We start from the raw sequence: 18,291 nt of genomic DNA on the forward strand, positions 1-18,291 counted from the left end.
AACCTATGACAGAGCGTTCTCGGGAGCTGCCCCCAGAATTTGGAACTCACTCCCCCCACGAATTAGGAAGATCCAAAATACCGCAACTTTTAAACGGGAAGTGAAGAGCTTCATGATGAAGAAATTCTCCACATAGACTCGTTCGATTACAATTAAGTGCAGTCCGATTACTGAACTTTGGTGAGACGATATGAGACTGGTGACTTCACCGAGACTACTCTGTAAACAAAATGCTACCTCAAGTAAAGACGATCTTATATTTCCACATCACTTTATATTTTATCACACTGGGTAAATCCAGATAATCCTTACCTTTTATATGTTAGCGTAATAGAATACGATATAAGTTTAGCCTTAACCTACCTCTTAACGCATATTGCACATTTGGAATGGATATAGATCTATATGCACCCAAACCTTATAACTTTCTACCTCATACCAGTATGTTGTTATTATTGTGCATACACTGTTAACGTGTAACTTGCCCTTTATGTGAAGCGCTCTGATACCCTTGGGTCTTGTTCGCGCTATACAAAACTTTATAATAAATAAATAAATAAATAAATAAATACTACCCCTAATAACCAAATTAATGACAAAATATCAACAACAACAATAGTGATACTCATAATAATAATAACAATTATAGTAACGTTAAAGACACTAACAGTAATAATGAGACTATTAATAATGGCACCAGTAAAAATTATAATAATAGTAATATTACTGGCAGTAATAATAATAACAGCAACAACGAAAACAAAAATAAAGAGAATAAAAAGAAGTACAGTATTAGTGCTATTAAAACAATAATATTATCTCCAGGGCACCGTACCTGCTCCAGCTCCTTCTGCAGCTCCATCGCGCGGATGACGATGGGGCCCCGCACCGCGTACTCCACGCGCTTCACGCACGGGTTCATGGAGTCCAGGGAGAGCACCCGCTCCCGCGCCGTGCCGTTCTCCATCCTGCCCAGGGCGCTGTCCAGCTGCTGCCGCTGCCGCTCCTGCGTCGATCCGGACACCGTCCTGCGAGACAAGAGGCGAGAGCTCAGAGGAGGGTGCCAAGAAGATGCTACGCCTGCTACCTGCCGCGCAGCGCTGGCGGGGCTCCTGAGCCAGCTCATATCTAGCGCCTCGCTACGAGGGAGGGGCGCTGGCTAGAACCGATGGGGAGGTGGCCAAAGTCCGTCTGGCGAGGCTCCACGCGCCCCCTCCACCTGGCACTTCCAGCGCTCTTTTTATGAATCGGAGTTCTTTGTATAGCTCACACTAGCGAGTCATCGCCTCAGTGCGCTTGAAAGATGCGCGCACCCACGTGGCACGGTCAGCGGGGGTAGAAACTTTCACCCAGTGTCACGAACTTCTCCTTAAACAATTTGTGGTTGGCCTGGCACACACTACAAACGGACCCTTCCGAGGTCTCCCCCTGGCGGTGCCCCCTCTCCTGGCAGCGGAGGTTACCCGGGCTGCGAGATCACGAGGGTTGGTAGAGCCTCGTATCGCCGACGTGGCACCTTCGGTGGCTGTCGGAGCTCTGAGACTCGGGCTCAGGAAGGAGGGAAACTTTCCGCCTCTTACGAAACTTTCTCCGTCCTCCCCCCTCTCTCCGGGCGATGTGTGCCCCGCACAAGACAGGCGTCTCTGCGCCGAGGGAGTGCTCCAAGGCGCTATTTCGCGCCGTGTGCAGCCGTGGGTCGGGTGACCGCGCGCCGGTCGCCTGCCAGGCTGGCACCGGTCCACGGGCCGGGCCGGAGTTTGATCTAAGAGCGGATTAAAGATGAGCAGGGCTGCTCGGAGAGCCAGGACAGGCGGCCCAAGAGTGACAGCGGAGACGCTGCGCCTCTCCCCTCCCTCCAGCCCCACGAAGTCTGCAGAGCAGGTTCCGCTCAGAAGTCACCCTGGGCGCTATTGTGTTGCAACCTGCCCTGCTGCGGGGGCGGGAGATTCCCACGGGCGGAGCAGAGGCGAGAGACTGCTTTCAATGTACAGGGGGAGAGAGAGAGACATGCAAGGGGTCGACTCCTACAAGTGAGACCTGCCTCAAACTCAGCAGAGCGCCGCCAGCCTGTCTCTTTCGTCCTGGCATGCATCCGTCTCTCTAATACAATGCCTTCTCTGTCAATCGTTTGAGTGAAGCCTTTCTAGACTGTCTCTTCCTACAGCCTTCCTACAGTCTGTACCCATGTGGAGGCAGCTGCGTAAGAAGTCTCTTGCACTCAGGCCTGTCTCCGAGTATGAGTAGTGGCATTTGGAGGTCTCTTAGACCCAGAGACTGCCTCAGAGCGGGAGAAGTGGCACCGGGCTGTCTCTTACAGTCTCGAGTTAACCCTTGTCAGAAGGTTGCACACTAACTACGCTGTCTCTTCCAACGTCTGTGGGTGTCAGCCTCTCTCTGAGGGGGTCTCTGAGTGAAGGAGTGGAGTGGGCTGCAGGGGGGCCGAGTGAAGGTAATGCCACTGGGCTGTGTCTCTATGAGGGGGTCTCTGAGTAAGGGGGAGGAGTGGGCTGTGTGACATGCCGGAATGGGGCTTTGTGGGGGGCGGCCGACCGGAGGGAGGCTTGACCCCAGGGTATTTTGGGGCCCCTGGGAGAGTGGGGGGAGGGGGTGGGGGGGGGGGGGGAGTTTGCCAGACAGGAACGGGACGCAGGATGGTTTGGGCTGTTTGGGCTGGTTGGGAGGATTTGGGCTCCCTGTGGGCTAGTTTTGGGCTTTTTGGGCTTGCCAGGCTTTATAACCGGCCATGTCAGGTCACTGTCCACCATTTTAGGGACAGTGACACGGCAGCCGGGGTGTAGGCAGGAGTGTTTTTGTCTTGTTTGGGAGGTTTTGTAGTGGTAGGGAGCGTTTTGGGGGAGTAGGAGTGTCTGGAGCAGCGGTTGGTGGCGGTGCGCGGTAGAAGAGTGGCGGTGCAAGGCGGATTGCAGAGTTTTTGTTGATTGCACAAGGTGGATTTCGGAGGCATGGTGACAGAAGCGGCGGCGGATCCTAGGGTGCGGGAGGCCTGGCACCTTCTGAGCAAGGCTGGCTGCCTGGACATTGTGCGGGAAGACGTCAGGGTAAGGCCTCCGCGGCGCGCTGCCAATGGCGCAGTGGCAGCTGTAATGGCTTGTTACGAATCACCACGGTCACACCAGCGGTGTGAGGCACCTGCGGGGAGGCGGGCGGGAGAACACGAGACAATGGGAAGAAGAGAGGTGTGGCAGTGGAGACGGGGGGGGGGGGGGGGGGGGGGGGTGAGGCGAAGGGGAGTAAGCGCCGGGGAGTTGAGAAGGCGGCACTGGTGTTTGTGGGGGGTGGGGGGGGGGGCGAGGAGACAGAAAGAGGTTCTTGGAGGGGCTGGTGGGGAGGGGGTTGTGGGGGAGGTGGGGGGAGGGGCAGATGGTGCACATAAGGACAGGGGGCAGGGGCCGGGGGGGGGGGCGCTTAGGGGTACATGCTGGAGGGAGAGCGGGCCAGGGGAGGTGGGATGGCGGAGTGGACGCGGCTGGGGGGGCGGTGGAGGGTAAGCAGGGGGAGGGGGGACCCGGGGGCGGGAAGGGGAGGCTGGCATTGGTGGGCAGCCGGGGGTGGGGTGGTTTCCCCATTATTGATCGAGGAGTCGGATGTGGAAGGGGAGTCGGTGGGGGGGGAGGAGGGGGAGAGAGCGCGAGTTAAATTGGGGGTCATCAGGCGGGGAGGAGGGCGTGGTGGGGCCTAGCAGACCAGCGTTGCCGTGGGGGGCGTGGGCGGATGGGGGGGCGGGGGAGTTTGGGGGCCGTGGCTTTGGGGTGGGCAGGATGTACAGAAGCGGGGGATGGGTGGCGAGGAGGTGTGGGGTGTTTCGGGGGCGAGCACAGGGGCGGGTGGGGGAGTGCATTGGGGGGTGGGGAGGAATGGGGGTGCGACCAGCAAAGGCAGGGGGCATTCCGCGGCATGGAGGAGGGGTGCGCCGAGGGGGTGGGGGTGCACGGGGGGCGAGTTGTCACCGGCATGCTGGACTTCCCCCTTTTCTCTTGGCAGGAGCGGTTGGCTGGGTGCTCGGGTGAGCAGCATGTGGCTCCGACTCACCGAAAGGATGGGCCGGCTCAGCTTTGAACGGGCGGTCACTCTCCACCGAGGGACCCCTCACGAGAAAGTGTCGGGTGGCGGGGGAGTAGGTCCCCGCCAGCCACACCCAAAGGGTCGAGACTGACTCCGGTGGCCGGGGTTGGGGTGTTGCTGTATCAGTCCGAGCGGAATTCCAGGAAGAGTGCGGAGGGGGAGAGAATGGGGATCTTGGGGTGCTGATGAGAACGTGTAGGGAGAGGGCGGGACTTAGCAGGATGCCTACGGGGGTGGACAGATGGGGCTGTGGGGGGGACGGTGTGGAAAGTAGGGAACTGGAGTCTGAGGAGGAGGGGGAGATTAGGGAGGGGGCAGGGGAGAGGAGTAATGCGGTTGGAAGTGTCTTACAGGAACGCCCCCGGCAGACAGCGCCGAGAGGGACGCCCCCCCCGGCGGAACTGGTTAGGCGGCAGGATTCCGTGCGGACGCCAGCCTTGACGCCAGGTAAGGATGCCAGATTGGGGAGTGGCTTGGGCACGCCTCATGGAGGCCAGGTGTCGGTGGGTACTGATGCGTGGGGGGGGAGGACTTTGTGAGGCTGGTGAAGGGCAGGTATGTGGCAGATGCCGGGGTGGGTACTGACAAGGAGGGGGCGTCGGCGGATACAGCGTCGGCCAGCACCGGGACAGCGGGGGGTTGGTTTGGCATTGACAGACGCGGCGAAGACTGGGGGGGGGTTGCGGCGGCAGGCGTGGGGACCAAGGAGAGTTGCGACGTGCCGGTCCGGAAGCTCCCGTATATGGGGGTGGCGAAGCTGCTGGGGGCACACTTGTCATTGGCAACCAGGGAAAAGAATTGGAAGGGGGAGTATGTGGAAATCTTGAAATTGCTCAACAGGGAGCTGATGGCTAAGGAAGGTTCGAAAGAAGAGGAGCATGAGCTGACCAGGCGACCTAAGGTGCCGTTGACTATCGAGAATTGGTCAGCAGCTTTTCTGATATACGCCAGCGTATATTGAGAGAAGTATCCGGATCGTTCGGTCGCCCTATTCAAATACATGGATGTGGTGCGGCGGGCCCAGGTTACCTATGGCCGATATGCCTGGTCGCATTATGACGAGGAGTTCCGGGCACGCATGGCGTCTGACCCGGAGGCGAAGTGGGGGGAGCTGGATGCCGATTTGTACCAGCAGATAATGAGTGGCGCGAAGTTCGGGCGCACCATATACACGGCCAGCGGACTACTGCTCGCGCCGGCCCCCTTTTTGGCCCGCCACACCCATAGGGGGGTGGGGGCTGGGGACACCGCTAGTCATACCACCGTCGGGGCCTGCTGGGACTTCAATAAGGGCGCCTGTTCCAGGCAGGTGTGCCGTTTTTGGCACAAATGTTCCAAGTGCGGAAAAAGACACCCAGTGGTGCGCTGCTGGGGGGGTGTGGGGGGGGGGGGTCGGGGGAGGACCCGCACAGGGCCAACCACAAGCGGCAGTTTTTTCACAGGAGGGAGGGGGACTGGCAGAGGGGGGGGACGGGAACATGGTAAAAGGCTCATACACCGGTTAGGGTGGATCGAATCGAGCCTCTGTTGGCGGCCTATCCGCGGGCGGATGATGCGGCCGTGCTGCGCAGGGGTTTCAGGGAAGGTTTTCGGTTAGGGTATGAGGGTCCGCGGATCGCTCGGTGGGCTGACAACCTGAAGTCCGTGAACGCACACAAAGGGATCGTCCGGGAGAAGCTGTTTAAGGAGGTAAAGGAGGAAAGGATGGTGGGCCCCTTTCATGAGCCCCCCTGACTGCTTTGATCATTTCCCCCATCGGGGTTGTCCCCAAAAAAGAAACGGAACAATTTCGATTGATTCAGCATCTGTCATGGCCGGCGGGCACGTCTCTGAATGGCTACATATCGGCGGAACTGGCGTCGGTGTCATACTTGTCCGTCGATGTGGCGAGGAGATTGGTGACGGCGGCGGGACGGGTTGCCCTTATGGCAAAATGCGACATCAAATCGGCGTTTCGGTTGCTCTCGGTACATCCGGCTGATCACCAGTTGTTGGGGATCCAGTTTGACGGTCTCATCTTTGTGGACAAAGCGCTTCCTATGGGGTGCTCGGTGTCATGTGCATTGTTTGAGAGGTTCAGTTCCTTCTTGCAGTGGGCTTTTTCCTGGCGCACAGGCTCAGAGGCAGTGAAGCACTACCTGGATGACTTCTTCCTGGTGGGTCGGCCCGGTTCAACGAACTGCCAGAGACAGCTGGACGGTTTTACGGAACTCATGGGCTACCTGGGGGTTCCCTTGGCGCCAGAGACGACACACGGTCCCAGTACAGTGCTGTCCTTTCTCGGTATAGAGCTCGACTCAGCGGCCATGGAAGCACGCCTACCGGGTGACAAGTGAGCGGTGTGGTGTCCTTAGTAGGCGACATGCTGGCGAAGCGCAAGGTGACAGTGAAGGAGGTGCAGGTTTTACTGGGCCACTTGAATTTCGCGTGCCGCGTGGTGTGAGCGGGGTGGACGTTCTGCCGTCGGTTGGGGCTGGCGCTGTCCGGTTTGACGCTGCCGCATCATCATGTGCGCCTGTTGGCGAGATCGAAGGAGGATTTGCGCATGTGGCTGACTTTCCTAGGGCGCTTCAATGGGGTGCCCATGGCACCGCCAGAGGACTGGGAATGGGACATCACGATGTCTTCGGATGGGGCGGGTGTCGGCTGTTTCGGTCTCTACTGGGCGGGCGGTGGTGCGCAGAGCAGTGGCTGGCTCACTGGCAGGCGGGAGGGAGGAGTATTGCTTTCCTTGAATTGTTCCCATTAGTGGTGGCTGTTGCGGTGTGGGCTCAGGACTTGGCGCACAAGCGGGTTTTGTTCCAGGTGGACAATATGGCGGTGGTGCAGGTGGTGAACAGGCAGTCCGCTAGGGATCCGCAGGTGTTGAAGTTGATGCACGTTTTCGTGTTGAAGTGCTTGGAGCATGACATTCTTTTTCAAACCTGGCACGTGCCGGGGGTGGACAATGACATTGCGGATGCTTTGTCTCATTCACAGTGGCAGAGGTTCCATGGGCTAGCCACGGAGGCGGCCGCAGTCAAGATGCCGGTGCCAGCGGAACTTTGGTCGGTAGGAGAACGCGGGTCATTCAATTGGTGAAGGCGCCGGTGGCAGCGTCCACGTGGAAAGTGTATGACCTGGCATGGCAGGAATTTCTGCGCTTAGGAGCGGTAAGGCAAGGGGACAGGTTGCGGCGGGAGGAACAAGTGGTACAGTTCATGCTCGGTTTGATGGACAGGGGGCTGCCGAGGGTGACGATTGCGGGGAAGCTGTCGGCGGTGGCGTTCATGGGGAAGCTGTGGTGGGGTTATGCGCCGTCGGCGGGAGAGTTGGGGGCGCGGCTCTTAGAAGGATGGGAGAGGGAGAAAGGGGCGCGGGTGCGCCAGCGGCGGCCGATTACGGTGAGGATGCTGGGAGAGTTGTTGAGGCGCTTACCGTCTGTTTGCAGGGATCAGATGGAAACTGTGCTGTTCTCCACATTGATGTTGTGGCTGTTTTTTGGAGCGTTCCAGGTGTCTGAGCTGGTGGGGTTGAAGGGGAGTCCGGGGGTGCTGTGGGGGGATGTGGACGTGCGGGGCAGAGAAGTGGCGGTTCCCTTGCGGCACTCGAAGGCTGATCAGCGTGGACAGGGTACTTGGGTATTGCTGGGGCCAGGGGGGTCAGCAGCGGTGTGCCCGGCGGACTGGGGGCGGCGACTGTTGGGGGGGGAAGACCCAGAGCGAGGGGGAAGTCTTTGGACGAAGAGGGGCCGGTAGGGTGACGGCGGCTCAGGTGTTGTGGGTCCTGCGGCACGCCCTACGGTCTAAGGGTGAGGACCCGAAGGAGATTGGGACGCATTCATTTCGCATCGAGGCGGCGACGGAGGCGTAACGGCGGGGTTGGGGGAAAAAGGAGATAAAAAGGTTTGGGCGTTGGAAGTCAGATTGCTACAGGAATTCTGTCAGGATACGGGGGGTAGACAACGAATGATGATGGATCTGTTTGTCCGTGGCTTACATGTGTGTTTTTGCAGGTGCGGTGGTGGGGCCAACTGCAGCGCGATGAGCATTTACATTGTGGGACATTCCTTTGTTGAAAGAGCGGAGAGGGCTGAATGGGACAAGCACAGGAACTTCAATTTGGAGCTAGATGACCAGTTGTTTCGTGGTCATTGGTGGGGAAAAGGGGGCATGCGCTGGCACGAGTTGGTACCGGCATTGAACAATGTGGTGCGGGGGGAGTTTGCCCATATGTGGTGGTCATTCATTTAGGGGAAAATGATTTGGTGCAGTGTAAGGGGTTAGCGCTGGTGAAACAGATGAAATGGGACTTGTTGGAGATTCGGAAGTAGTGAGCGGGGTGTTATGTAATTTGGTCGGTGTTTGATCTTAGGCGTTGCTGGAGAGGGGCGGAGAGGCCGGCGGCCTTTGACAGGACAAGGAGGAAGATTAACCAGGAGATATGGGGGTTTTGTGACAAAGAGGGTTTGGGTAGGATGGAGCACCCGGAGTTGAGGTATGGTGCAGTGTATTTCTTTAGGGAGGATGGTGTACATTTGTCACAGTATGGGATGGAGTGATATATTGTGCAGCTGAAAGAGGCAGTGGATCGGGCTATAGGGGAGAGTAGGTAATCAAGGGTGCAGGTGTCCTGGGGGGGGGGGTTGGAAGCCGTAGTGGGGCTTCTGAGTGGCGCTTTTTCCTAGTCGGGGGGGGGATCAGGATAGGAGGACTGAGGTTTCCTGGACAGAGGGGGGGGGAGGGGAGAGTGTACATATGACAAGGATTTAACCAGTTAGTCAGGCATTGTGCAGTTTGCAGTTATGTGTATGTTGTTCTTTGGGGGGAACCATTTTAGGGGTGGGGGTTTGTCAGGTAGTGCATATTTAGTTAGGCCTAGTTTTGTACGGCACAGGCAAAGGGTTTGTTATTTGTAGGGTGCACCTGCTTCCAATAATGCGGCCTTTGTCACACCTTAAATTGTGTCTCCGGTTGGTCTGTGTACCCCCCCCTCTCCCGATGGGCCCCAATACCCCAGCCCCTGCGCTCACGCTGGCCAGCGTGAGCGCGCATATAAATAAAGATAGGCGGAGCTGCACAGGCAGTCCGCGCCTAACTCACCATACGGTGTCGGAGTGTTTTATTACGGCGCGCAGCAAGGCCCTTAGGTCGCACGAAGTAAAGGGAGTGCCCCCCCCGAATATTGGCAACAAGGGTGGGATGCAACTCACGCCTGCTCCTGCCCACACTGGGCAACACCTCACCAAGTCAGGCCCCAGGATGACTCATACATGCAGAGGCCCCTGCTGGGTGACACTTTACTGGAACCTGTCACGCTGAATCTCCTGAACGTGCTGCTGTTGCCAGGGTGCAGCTGGACAAGGTAATCTTCCAGCCACAGCGTCCACCAGCCTAGAATCTAGATGATCAGCACCACGCTGCCTGTGTGAGTCCTGCATGCCGAAGAGGGGGCCCCACGAGCAAACCCTGACCACGCGCCACATTAGCAAGCACACACAAGGCTCAATGCCCTAGCACTGCCGCCTGGCACTGACAAGGCCCACAGCTAGTGAGTGACAAGCCACCCAGCAGTGAAGACGCCCACCACTATGGAAGACCAAGACAACGCAGCCCAAGCTCCTGGGCCAGAAACTGCACACCACCCTCCTTCCGGAGTCCTGCCTCCGTTCAGAGAGTCAGCTGACCCCGCCACAGTGGCGCCCAGATGGCAGACCTGGCTAGGTCGCCTGGAGAATTATTTCATCGCCACCAGGGAGAAGGATGGGGTGGTGAAACGCTCACTACTGCTCCATTATGCGGGCGAGATCTACCTGCTGTTCAGGCATCTCCCTAACACGGGACCCCCTGAAGACTACACAGCAGCCGTCACTGCCCTAAATGCGCACTTTGACCCCAAGCTTAACCCAGACTTTGAGCATTTCAAGCTGCGGCAAGGCAAGCAAAGGGAAGGGAAGGTGAGTCGGTAGACCCATTTCACGTACGGATAAGAGAGCTAGCGTAGAAGTATGAATAAATGCGTCAGGGCTCTGGGCGTGGTTCACTTGTGTGAAGGACATTAAGTCTGCCAGAGGACGGCCCTCACCCTGCTACGTGGCTGCATAACCACGGGACTCCTAGACACAGGCCCCCTGCGAACCCAGCGGCACAGCACCGCAGATTTATGTCTGTACAGACTACTGCCTTCGATGTACACTGCCGACAGCAGGCCTCACAATTCAGATGGAGTGGCGATTGCAGATGACGCAGTCCAGTACGCAAGACAAATTGCTTCCAGTGCGGCACCCCTGGACCACGCATCATCGCAAGGTGCGCACACGCTGAATGCTTCAGGTACTACTAACTCAGTGCACCAGAAGTCAGCGCTATGTGGCCTTATTAAGGCAGAATTAATTGGACAAAATAAATTGCTCCCAGTGCGGCCCGTCCGGACCATGCATCATCGCAGGGTGCACACACATGGAGTACTTCAGGTGCCACTAACTCAGTGCACCACAAGTCATCGCCACGTGGCATTATTAAGACAGAATTCAATAGACAAAAGACATTGCTCCCAGTGCTGCCCACCCAGACCACGTATCATCGCAGGGTACACACACGCTGAGCACCAAAGGTACCTCTAACTCACTGCACCATAAGTCATCGCCACGTGGCCTTATTAAGGCAGAATTCAATACACAAAAGATATTGCTCCTAGTGCAGCGAGCCCAGACCACGCATCATCGCAGGGTGCACATACGCTGATTGCTTCAGGTGTTAACTCAGTGCACCACTTATCAATGCTGGCTGCACACACTCTGAATTGCCAATACTGTGCAGCTCTACTCAATGCCACGTGGCTGTGGGACCTTGCTCACCACTGCCTTCTGCCTAAACTGCGGTCATCAGGGCTCACAATTAAAATTGAATTTTCCTTCAGTAATTACAGAGTGGAGTAGGCAACTAACTACAATGACCATAAAACCTACATAATATCATTTTAGTATCCTTGCTTCAAGAACTTTTTTGATATCAAATATAGCATCATCGCAGGGTGCACACACACCGAGTGCTTCAGGAGCCACTACCCCAGTGCAGCACAACTCATGGACACTTTATGATACAATATTTTATTATTTTCAACAAAATAGATACTGCTTGCAGTGGATACCTGTGGTCGTTGTTATGAAGTGAAAAATGTCTCTCCAATTAAAAAAAGAAAAGATAGTTCCTAGAAACGTTGAACGAGTAATAGCTGAAGAACTTCATGCGAGACGTACCCAGGCTCCAGTGTTTACATGGGATTGTAGTAGTATTTGTAGTATAATTCAACAATCTATTGATATTTTACTAAATTTCTTAAGACAATATGGAAAAAAACCAGTGAAACAGAAGATTAAGATATTACAAGAACTAGATCCTTCCAACGTGAGAAAAAATACAGGGTTGCAAGGTCATTCTCTGGCTTGTCTTTCTAGGAAAGTGTGTAAAAGTCATTTTCACCATTTAACAATGTTAGCAGAATGTTGGACTTGGCCCTCTCTGCAGGGTCATCCCTGAACTTTTTGCCTTCCTCCAATATTCTCTCTGACCTGTTTTTGTTGGTTTAATGACTCTGGGCACTTTACCACTGTTGACCAGTGCTAAAGTGCATATGCTCTCCCTACTGAAAATTGTATATGTGATTGGTTTCCATGATTGGCTTATTTGGTTTGCTATCAGTCCCTAGTACAGTGCACCAGGAGTGCCAGGGCTTGTAAACACAAATGCTGCTGGTGGGCTTGCAGCACTGGTTGTGCCACCCACAGAAGCGGCCTAGTAAAATGTGTCTAAGGTCTGCCATTGCAGAACCTGTGTGCAGTCTGGTACGGTCATGCTGACTGTGCAAGTACACCTACTTGCCAGTCCCTAGACCTTCCCTTAACTTCATATTAGTCACCCCTATGGTAGGCCCAAGGGCAGGGTGCATTGTAAGCATAAGGTAGGACAAGCCCTGATGTATGTGGCATGTCCTAATAGTGTATTACATCCATGTTCGTTTTTCACTATTGTAAGGGTACCTGCTCTCCATAGGCCAGAATGGGCTGCTGGAATTATTACACTATATAATCCTAACAGACTCAGAGAGCATGGTAGAAAGTCAAGTTTAGTATGCCTGAACTCAGAATAATAAAATACTTCTTTTAGTAAAGTTTATTTTAATATCCTGTGTTTGCAAATGCTACTTTTAGAAAGTTAGACTTTGCTTGCCTATTTCAGCCCGCCTCTGCTAGGATGTGTATCTGCTGTCTGGTTTCTGTGAGTGACAGGGCTGGGGAATTCCAGGAAACAGTCTGGGCTGCCAGGTGGTGAATAGAGAGATTACACCAGGATGGGTGGGAGGAGTGCCCCTTGACTCTGAATAGGGCTGTGCTCTGCCACCATAATGCTGGCTCCACCTCATGCGGAGCGTCTGATGTCTCTGCCCTGTACCCTGAAAGAAGCAGCAAGAATCTCCAGAACAAAGTACTCAAAAACTGGATTGAACCAGGCTCAGATCCCCTGGCCTACAAGAACAAAGGACTTTGCGTATAAAAGTAGGAGCCCTGCTCCTAAACATCAGATCCTGCTTTTGAACCAAGGAGAAATCTCTGCACAAGGAGAAGGAACCGGTAAAGCTGAAGGAGGAAGACTGTCCCTATCCTGGGGGACTGGCCTGCAGTGGTTGCCTTGCTGCCCAAGGAGAGAAAGAACCTACAGAAACCTGCTTTGTTTTATTTGCAAAAAGGAACTTGTGCTCAAAACGATCTCCACGGGCTTGGAAACGAGCTTGCCCCCTGACCAGAGTCCCGGGATCATTGGACTTTCGCCACCTCTCCTGACGAGCCCCTGGACGTGGGCTGAACCATCCTCTGTGCCGCTGGAAGTTGTGACCCGCTTTGCGCCTCATTTCCCTAAAGTGTGCCGCCCCGCCACGGGTGACTCCACTCCGTTGAGCCGTGTCGGCCTGTCCCGCTTGGGTCGCCCGCATTCTGCCCCCTCCTTCCTGCCAAGCCGCACTGGTCATAACGCAGCCCCCGCCGCAGAGATAAACTTCAGAGCCCAGCACGAGTCCCGTACGGTCCATACGCCCGGAGCGCACTGCACCAGCGCTTTGTCCCTGGGAGACCGCGCCGCACTTAGAGCCTGCCAGTACGCGCCATACCGGCCACTCTGTGCCGCCCGGCCCGTACCCATCCAACGGCTTCGACGAGAGGATCGGCTCATACGCCGCGCAGTAAAGACCACGCCAATGCACCGTGAGTCCCTGGCCGCCCGCCCCGCCTCCCAGAGTCCTGCTCCTACACCTCGTACCCTGAGGTCTGTACGAGCCGTACCCAGCAAAGGAAGCGGCAGACACGTCCTGGGCCCGCATGCACCTGTCCACAAATCCCGCGTGTCACTGGCAACGAGTTTAAAGGTACAGTACGACGCGTACGGAGTCTTGGTGTGCACCGGACCGCGGGGTCCGCAACATTGGGGTAACTCATTTTTAAACGTACGAACTGCCACGAAAGGGTCGCACAGCCAGCACCAAGCGCGCAGGACCTGCAATTAAGCATTTTTAAAAGAACTTTAAAGAACTCTTACCTACGGAAGCATTGTGGCCTCATTTTAAAATCGATTTTATGGTCTTGTAACTTAAAACTGCCTAAGAAATATATATTTACATAAAGTTACGTATTTTTCTATATCTACACCTGGTGTCCATTTGTGGTGTGTCTTTACATTACTAAGTGTGGTCATAAATGCTTAACTAACTAAACACCCTGAAGATTAGCCTTGTCTGCTCGCACCACACTACCTAGAGGGTGAGCAGGGGTTATTTTGAGGAGTAAGTCCCTTGCCCTGACTAGAGGAGAGGGTCCCTGTTTGTCACAAGTACATACCTGTGCCAACCAGAGACCCCCAAATCTAACACAGAACATCATTCCAAAATGCGAAAGTTAGTTAGAAGATTAAACTACGTGAATAGTCCTGCATTATGTCTAAATGAAATTAGTACAGCTCTTTTGCATGGTTCAGTGTTGGATGTAAAACAAGTTTGTGATGATAGAGTTATGTTTCTTTGCTTGAGTTTGATAAGTGTACATGTTGAAGAAGAGATGGAAGGTAGTACTGATGTGAGGTTTGAAAAAGAAATAACAGTTTAAAGTAGTTTCTGGTGAAAATCCCAACTATGTTTGTATTTGTTCTCGACGTACTCATTATAAAATTCAAACTAGGAATGTAGATGTGTTTTTAAAAAATGAAAAGGAAAACAATGATAAATAGAAATATTTTGCTGCTTATCTGTTTGTGGAATGTCGTTTTGAGTTAGGTACTGTACAATGTATTTGTAAATATTGTTACAATAAATTAGAAGAAAACGAAATGCCAGCTGGAGCTGTCCATAATGACTTAGAATTAGTAGCTATACCTCCTAAACTTAAATATTTAAATACATATGAGGCCATCCTTATAGAATTTGTGCACCTTTTTCAGGCTATAATCTGTATATAGCCTAAAACAGGTAAGCTGCCTCCAACAGCTCTACAAAGAGGTTTAAAAGGAAGAGTTGTGTATTTACCTTTCTATTTTAAGAAAAATGTTGAAACTGTTGGTGTAGAAAGAGTGGATACTGATCCTATAGTCATTCATGTTAATGGTGTACCCACAAAGATTCGGAAAATATGGCAAGAGTTAGTACATGTCACGAAAGTCCAAATTGCTACATTATATCTGGAACAAAACAATATTTAATATAAAATTGTAAATGTAGAAGAAGAAGAAATGACATTAGAAGATGAAACACAGATTTCAAGTGGACAAATAGAAAAAGTGGAGAATTCAAGAAAAGAAGACATTTATGAACATTATACTATACACCCTCTAAAGTCAGAAGAGCTGATAGGAGATACTACTGAATTGTTCCAGATGAAAAAAGCAAATGGAACTCCCATGAGTGTGTGGTAAACAAGTTTGGAAGCTCGTTTTCCGCAGCGGTTCCCTACTGGAAATGGCGTATGATATGATGAACGACCAGTTCAGATTCTAGCTTCAGAATACCGTACTTTACAACTGAACCAAGATTACGTCAGTGTATTCCATTAATGTTTCATCTTTTGTTCCATACACCTACACTGCGGTCAGCAGAGCTCACAATTTAAATTGAGACATGATTTATTTATTACAGAGAGAATTGTACTCTATGTCCTCGAATTTTGTCAAGAGAAAGTGACTAAAAGCATTCCTCTATGTCTGTGCTGACTACTGCCTTCGATGTACACTATCAATAGCAGGGCTCACAATTCACATGGAGGCGCAATTGCAGATAACGGAGTCCAGTAGGCCACAGGCATTACACCCAGTGCGGCTCACCCGCACCATGCATTATCGCTGGCTGCGCAGACGCCAAATGCTTCTGATGCCCCTATCTCAGTGCAGCACATCTCATGGACCCTTTATGATACAATATTTTGTGTATAATTTCACATCTGCTGCCCCTACCTCAGTGTACCACAAGTCATGAACCCTTTACAATAGAATCTTTTCTGTATTATTTCACATCTGGTGCCCCTACCTTAGTGCAGCACAAATCATTGACCCTTGATGATTGAATCAGTGTCTGATCCAATGATTACTGTTGTACTTGTTGCCAGCGCCAACCATTCCCAGAGGGTTGGCTTACACTCACCCCACATGCATCCAGCGCAGATGTCACTGGACATGTGACCCTGGTAATAAAAAGGAGTCGAGTGCACATGTCCGTACCCAGTTCCACTATCTATCTGTGTCCGTGTGTTCATTATGTATGCAACATGCTGATCCTGGGCCCTACCAGATTACATTGTGCTATGGGCAGCATATGCAACCATCTTACCTTTGACAGTGGGGGAAAACTATAGCCATGCAACTTTGTCTCGGTCATTGTACAAGTACGTATGTAGAGACTGGATCATTAGAGTACTTCAAGGAGAGTGTATAGTGAATTTATAAGTGTGTGAGGATTGGCGGAGGGATTGTATAATTACATATGTTAGCGCAGCCTAACTCCGACAACGAGCTTGTCTCTAACATAATATATTTGGCTGCCCTCCATGTGCCAACAACTTTCACTTCAACTTTCCATGTCTCTGTATTGCTACAGCTGCAACACTCCACTGAATGTGCAATAAACATTCATATCCACACAGATGTCATGTCCACCATCTTTCTTGTGAGGAACTATGGATGAATGTAGGGTTAGTGATTCCCCGTACCTTCCATGTTGTGGGATTTGGCTCACAGAGTGACACTTTGGCTTTTACAACCCGGGTGACGGCAGCACTCCAACACGGACAGCCGCATTTAGTGTTGTCAGATTTGTTTTAAGCATTCTCTAGCCCAAAGCCAACCAAAAAGTAGCCCAAAGTAGCCCAATATTGCTACTTGAAGGAGGGGCAGGGACTGGGGCAGGGGCAGGGACAGGGACAGGGACAGGGACAGCGTCAAGTAGGCAGTAAATGCATTGGAGTTGATGTTGCAGCAGGCTACCAAGTAAATATTTGTCTAATAAAGCGCTTTAACATACTAATTTGCTGGAGCACTGTATATATATTTAAAATCTGGCAACTAGCATAAACCAAAATTTTAATCGCACAACCAGGAAAAATATAGCTTAATTGCGCGTTATCTAGCCGAATCTGGCAACACTGCCCACATCAGCGGATTCCTCACAGAGCTTACGATGGAACCACGCCAATTGCTCCGGAGCCATTCTTCACAGCCTCACCTTGGACTGGCATACGCCAGGCCAGCCCACTTCACTTACACTTACAGGAAAGGACAACAACGCTACTTGGCCCAGATTTTAATTGTAGTGATCTGCAGGTCACAGGTCTAGTTGTTAGTATGCCCCAGCCACTCCCTCATGGCTGGTATACACCCACACTACACCCCTCCAGCACAAGAGTCACAGTACATATGACCCTACTAATAAAAAAGACCCGTCGCACGTGCTCTACGCCATTTTAGAGTTGCTCGCACTGCATGCACTGCGGCCGGCACAGTCACACCACCACAGTGATGCTCCGGTCCCAGTGGTCCGGACACCTCATGTTTTGTATGCAGTGCTGCACCGCAGTGTAGGCCTGAGCCATGCAACAGCGGGCGCCCACCCCCACATGCATGGCCTCATTGATCTCAGAGTTAGCAGCACCGCAAGGACTGAGCGGGTGTGCAACCTGCGATGAGGATAGGTGCACTAGTATGTCCTCTGCCATGGGAAAATCAAGACACAGCACCAAATGTAAGACTTGTGGGCTTGAAAGCGGGACTCCATGATGTGGAGGGTGCGCTGTCCACAAAAAGGTGAGCAGTGAGGCCTGGGTGCCCAGTGGCAGGCACATACCTCTGGGCAGCAGGAGTCGATGGGGTGCAGCAGCCAGGATGCAGAAAGACGGCACAGCAATTTAGGCGTATGCAGTCGTATATACTCTGCCATTACTAATTCTGTACTATGATTCAGATGTGGGAGCTTGAGAGTTCCACTAGGTCCCGGCATGTGGTTGGAGACAGAGCGGTGGCGTAAAGGTGAGCTGTGAGGGTTTTGTCCACAGTGTGGGCATTCAGTGTCCCTCGTCATCTCTTCCTTTCTCTCCCTCACACTCTTTCTCTCTCCCTCTTCCTCTCTCACTCTTCCTCTGTTTCTGTTCCTCTTTCTCACACTTTCCCTTTCTCGTCCTCTCTCTCACTGTTTCTCTGTCCTCTCACTTTTTTTCGTTTTCTCTCTCTTCCTCTTCCTCTCAGTTTCTCTTTCTCTCTGTCTTCTGCTCACTCTTTTGTCTCTCTTTTCCTCTCACACGGTTTCTCTTTATCTCTCTCTTCCTCTCTCTATCTCTTTCTCTCTCTTCCTCTCTTTCTCTCTCTCGTTCCCACTCTTCCTGTTTCTCTCTTCCTCTCTCTCACTATTTCTCCCTCTTCGTCTCTCACTCTTTTCCTCGGTCTTCCTCTCACTCTCTTTCCTTTTCTCTCTGTCTTCCTCCGACTCTCTCTCTCTCTCTCTTCCTCTCTCCTTTGAGGTGCGCATGACGCACAATCTTATCTTGCTTTTTATCGAACAGGCTGTGAGTCACGAATCAACGTCCCCCCCCCACACCACCAGAGCTGAACGCGCGTAGAACTAGCGATGATGCCCAGCTATCCTCGCAACGCCTGAGAAAGTTGCTTCGGCTTGTGGTGGACCCTCTTACACACACACCGGTGGCGGAAG

The 18,291-nt window shown here is 52.8% G+C and overlaps 1 protein-coding gene across 1 annotated transcript in view; it reads right to left on the bottom strand.

The window, feature by feature from the left end:
• LOC147665086 (alanine aminotransferase 2-like) overlaps window positions 1-18,291 on the bottom strand; it is a gene marked incomplete at its 3' end in the record, with an annotated part of 350,428 nt that overhangs the window by 198,455 nt on the left and 133,682 nt on the right. The window contains exon 2 of the mRNA XM_086949769.1: window positions 836-1,028. Within this exon, the coding sequence (XP_086805895.1) occupies window positions 836-967 (132 nt within the window). The remainder of the gene's footprint in view (window positions 1-835; window positions 1,029-18,291) is intronic.

The sequence above is a fragment of the Lissotriton vulgaris genome, unplaced genomic scaffold (genome assembly GCF_964263255.1).
Source record: "Lissotriton vulgaris unplaced genomic scaffold, aLisVul1.2 SCAFFOLD_850, whole genome shotgun sequence".
Lineage (NCBI taxonomy): Eukaryota > Metazoa > Chordata > Amphibia > Caudata > Salamandridae > Lissotriton > Lissotriton vulgaris.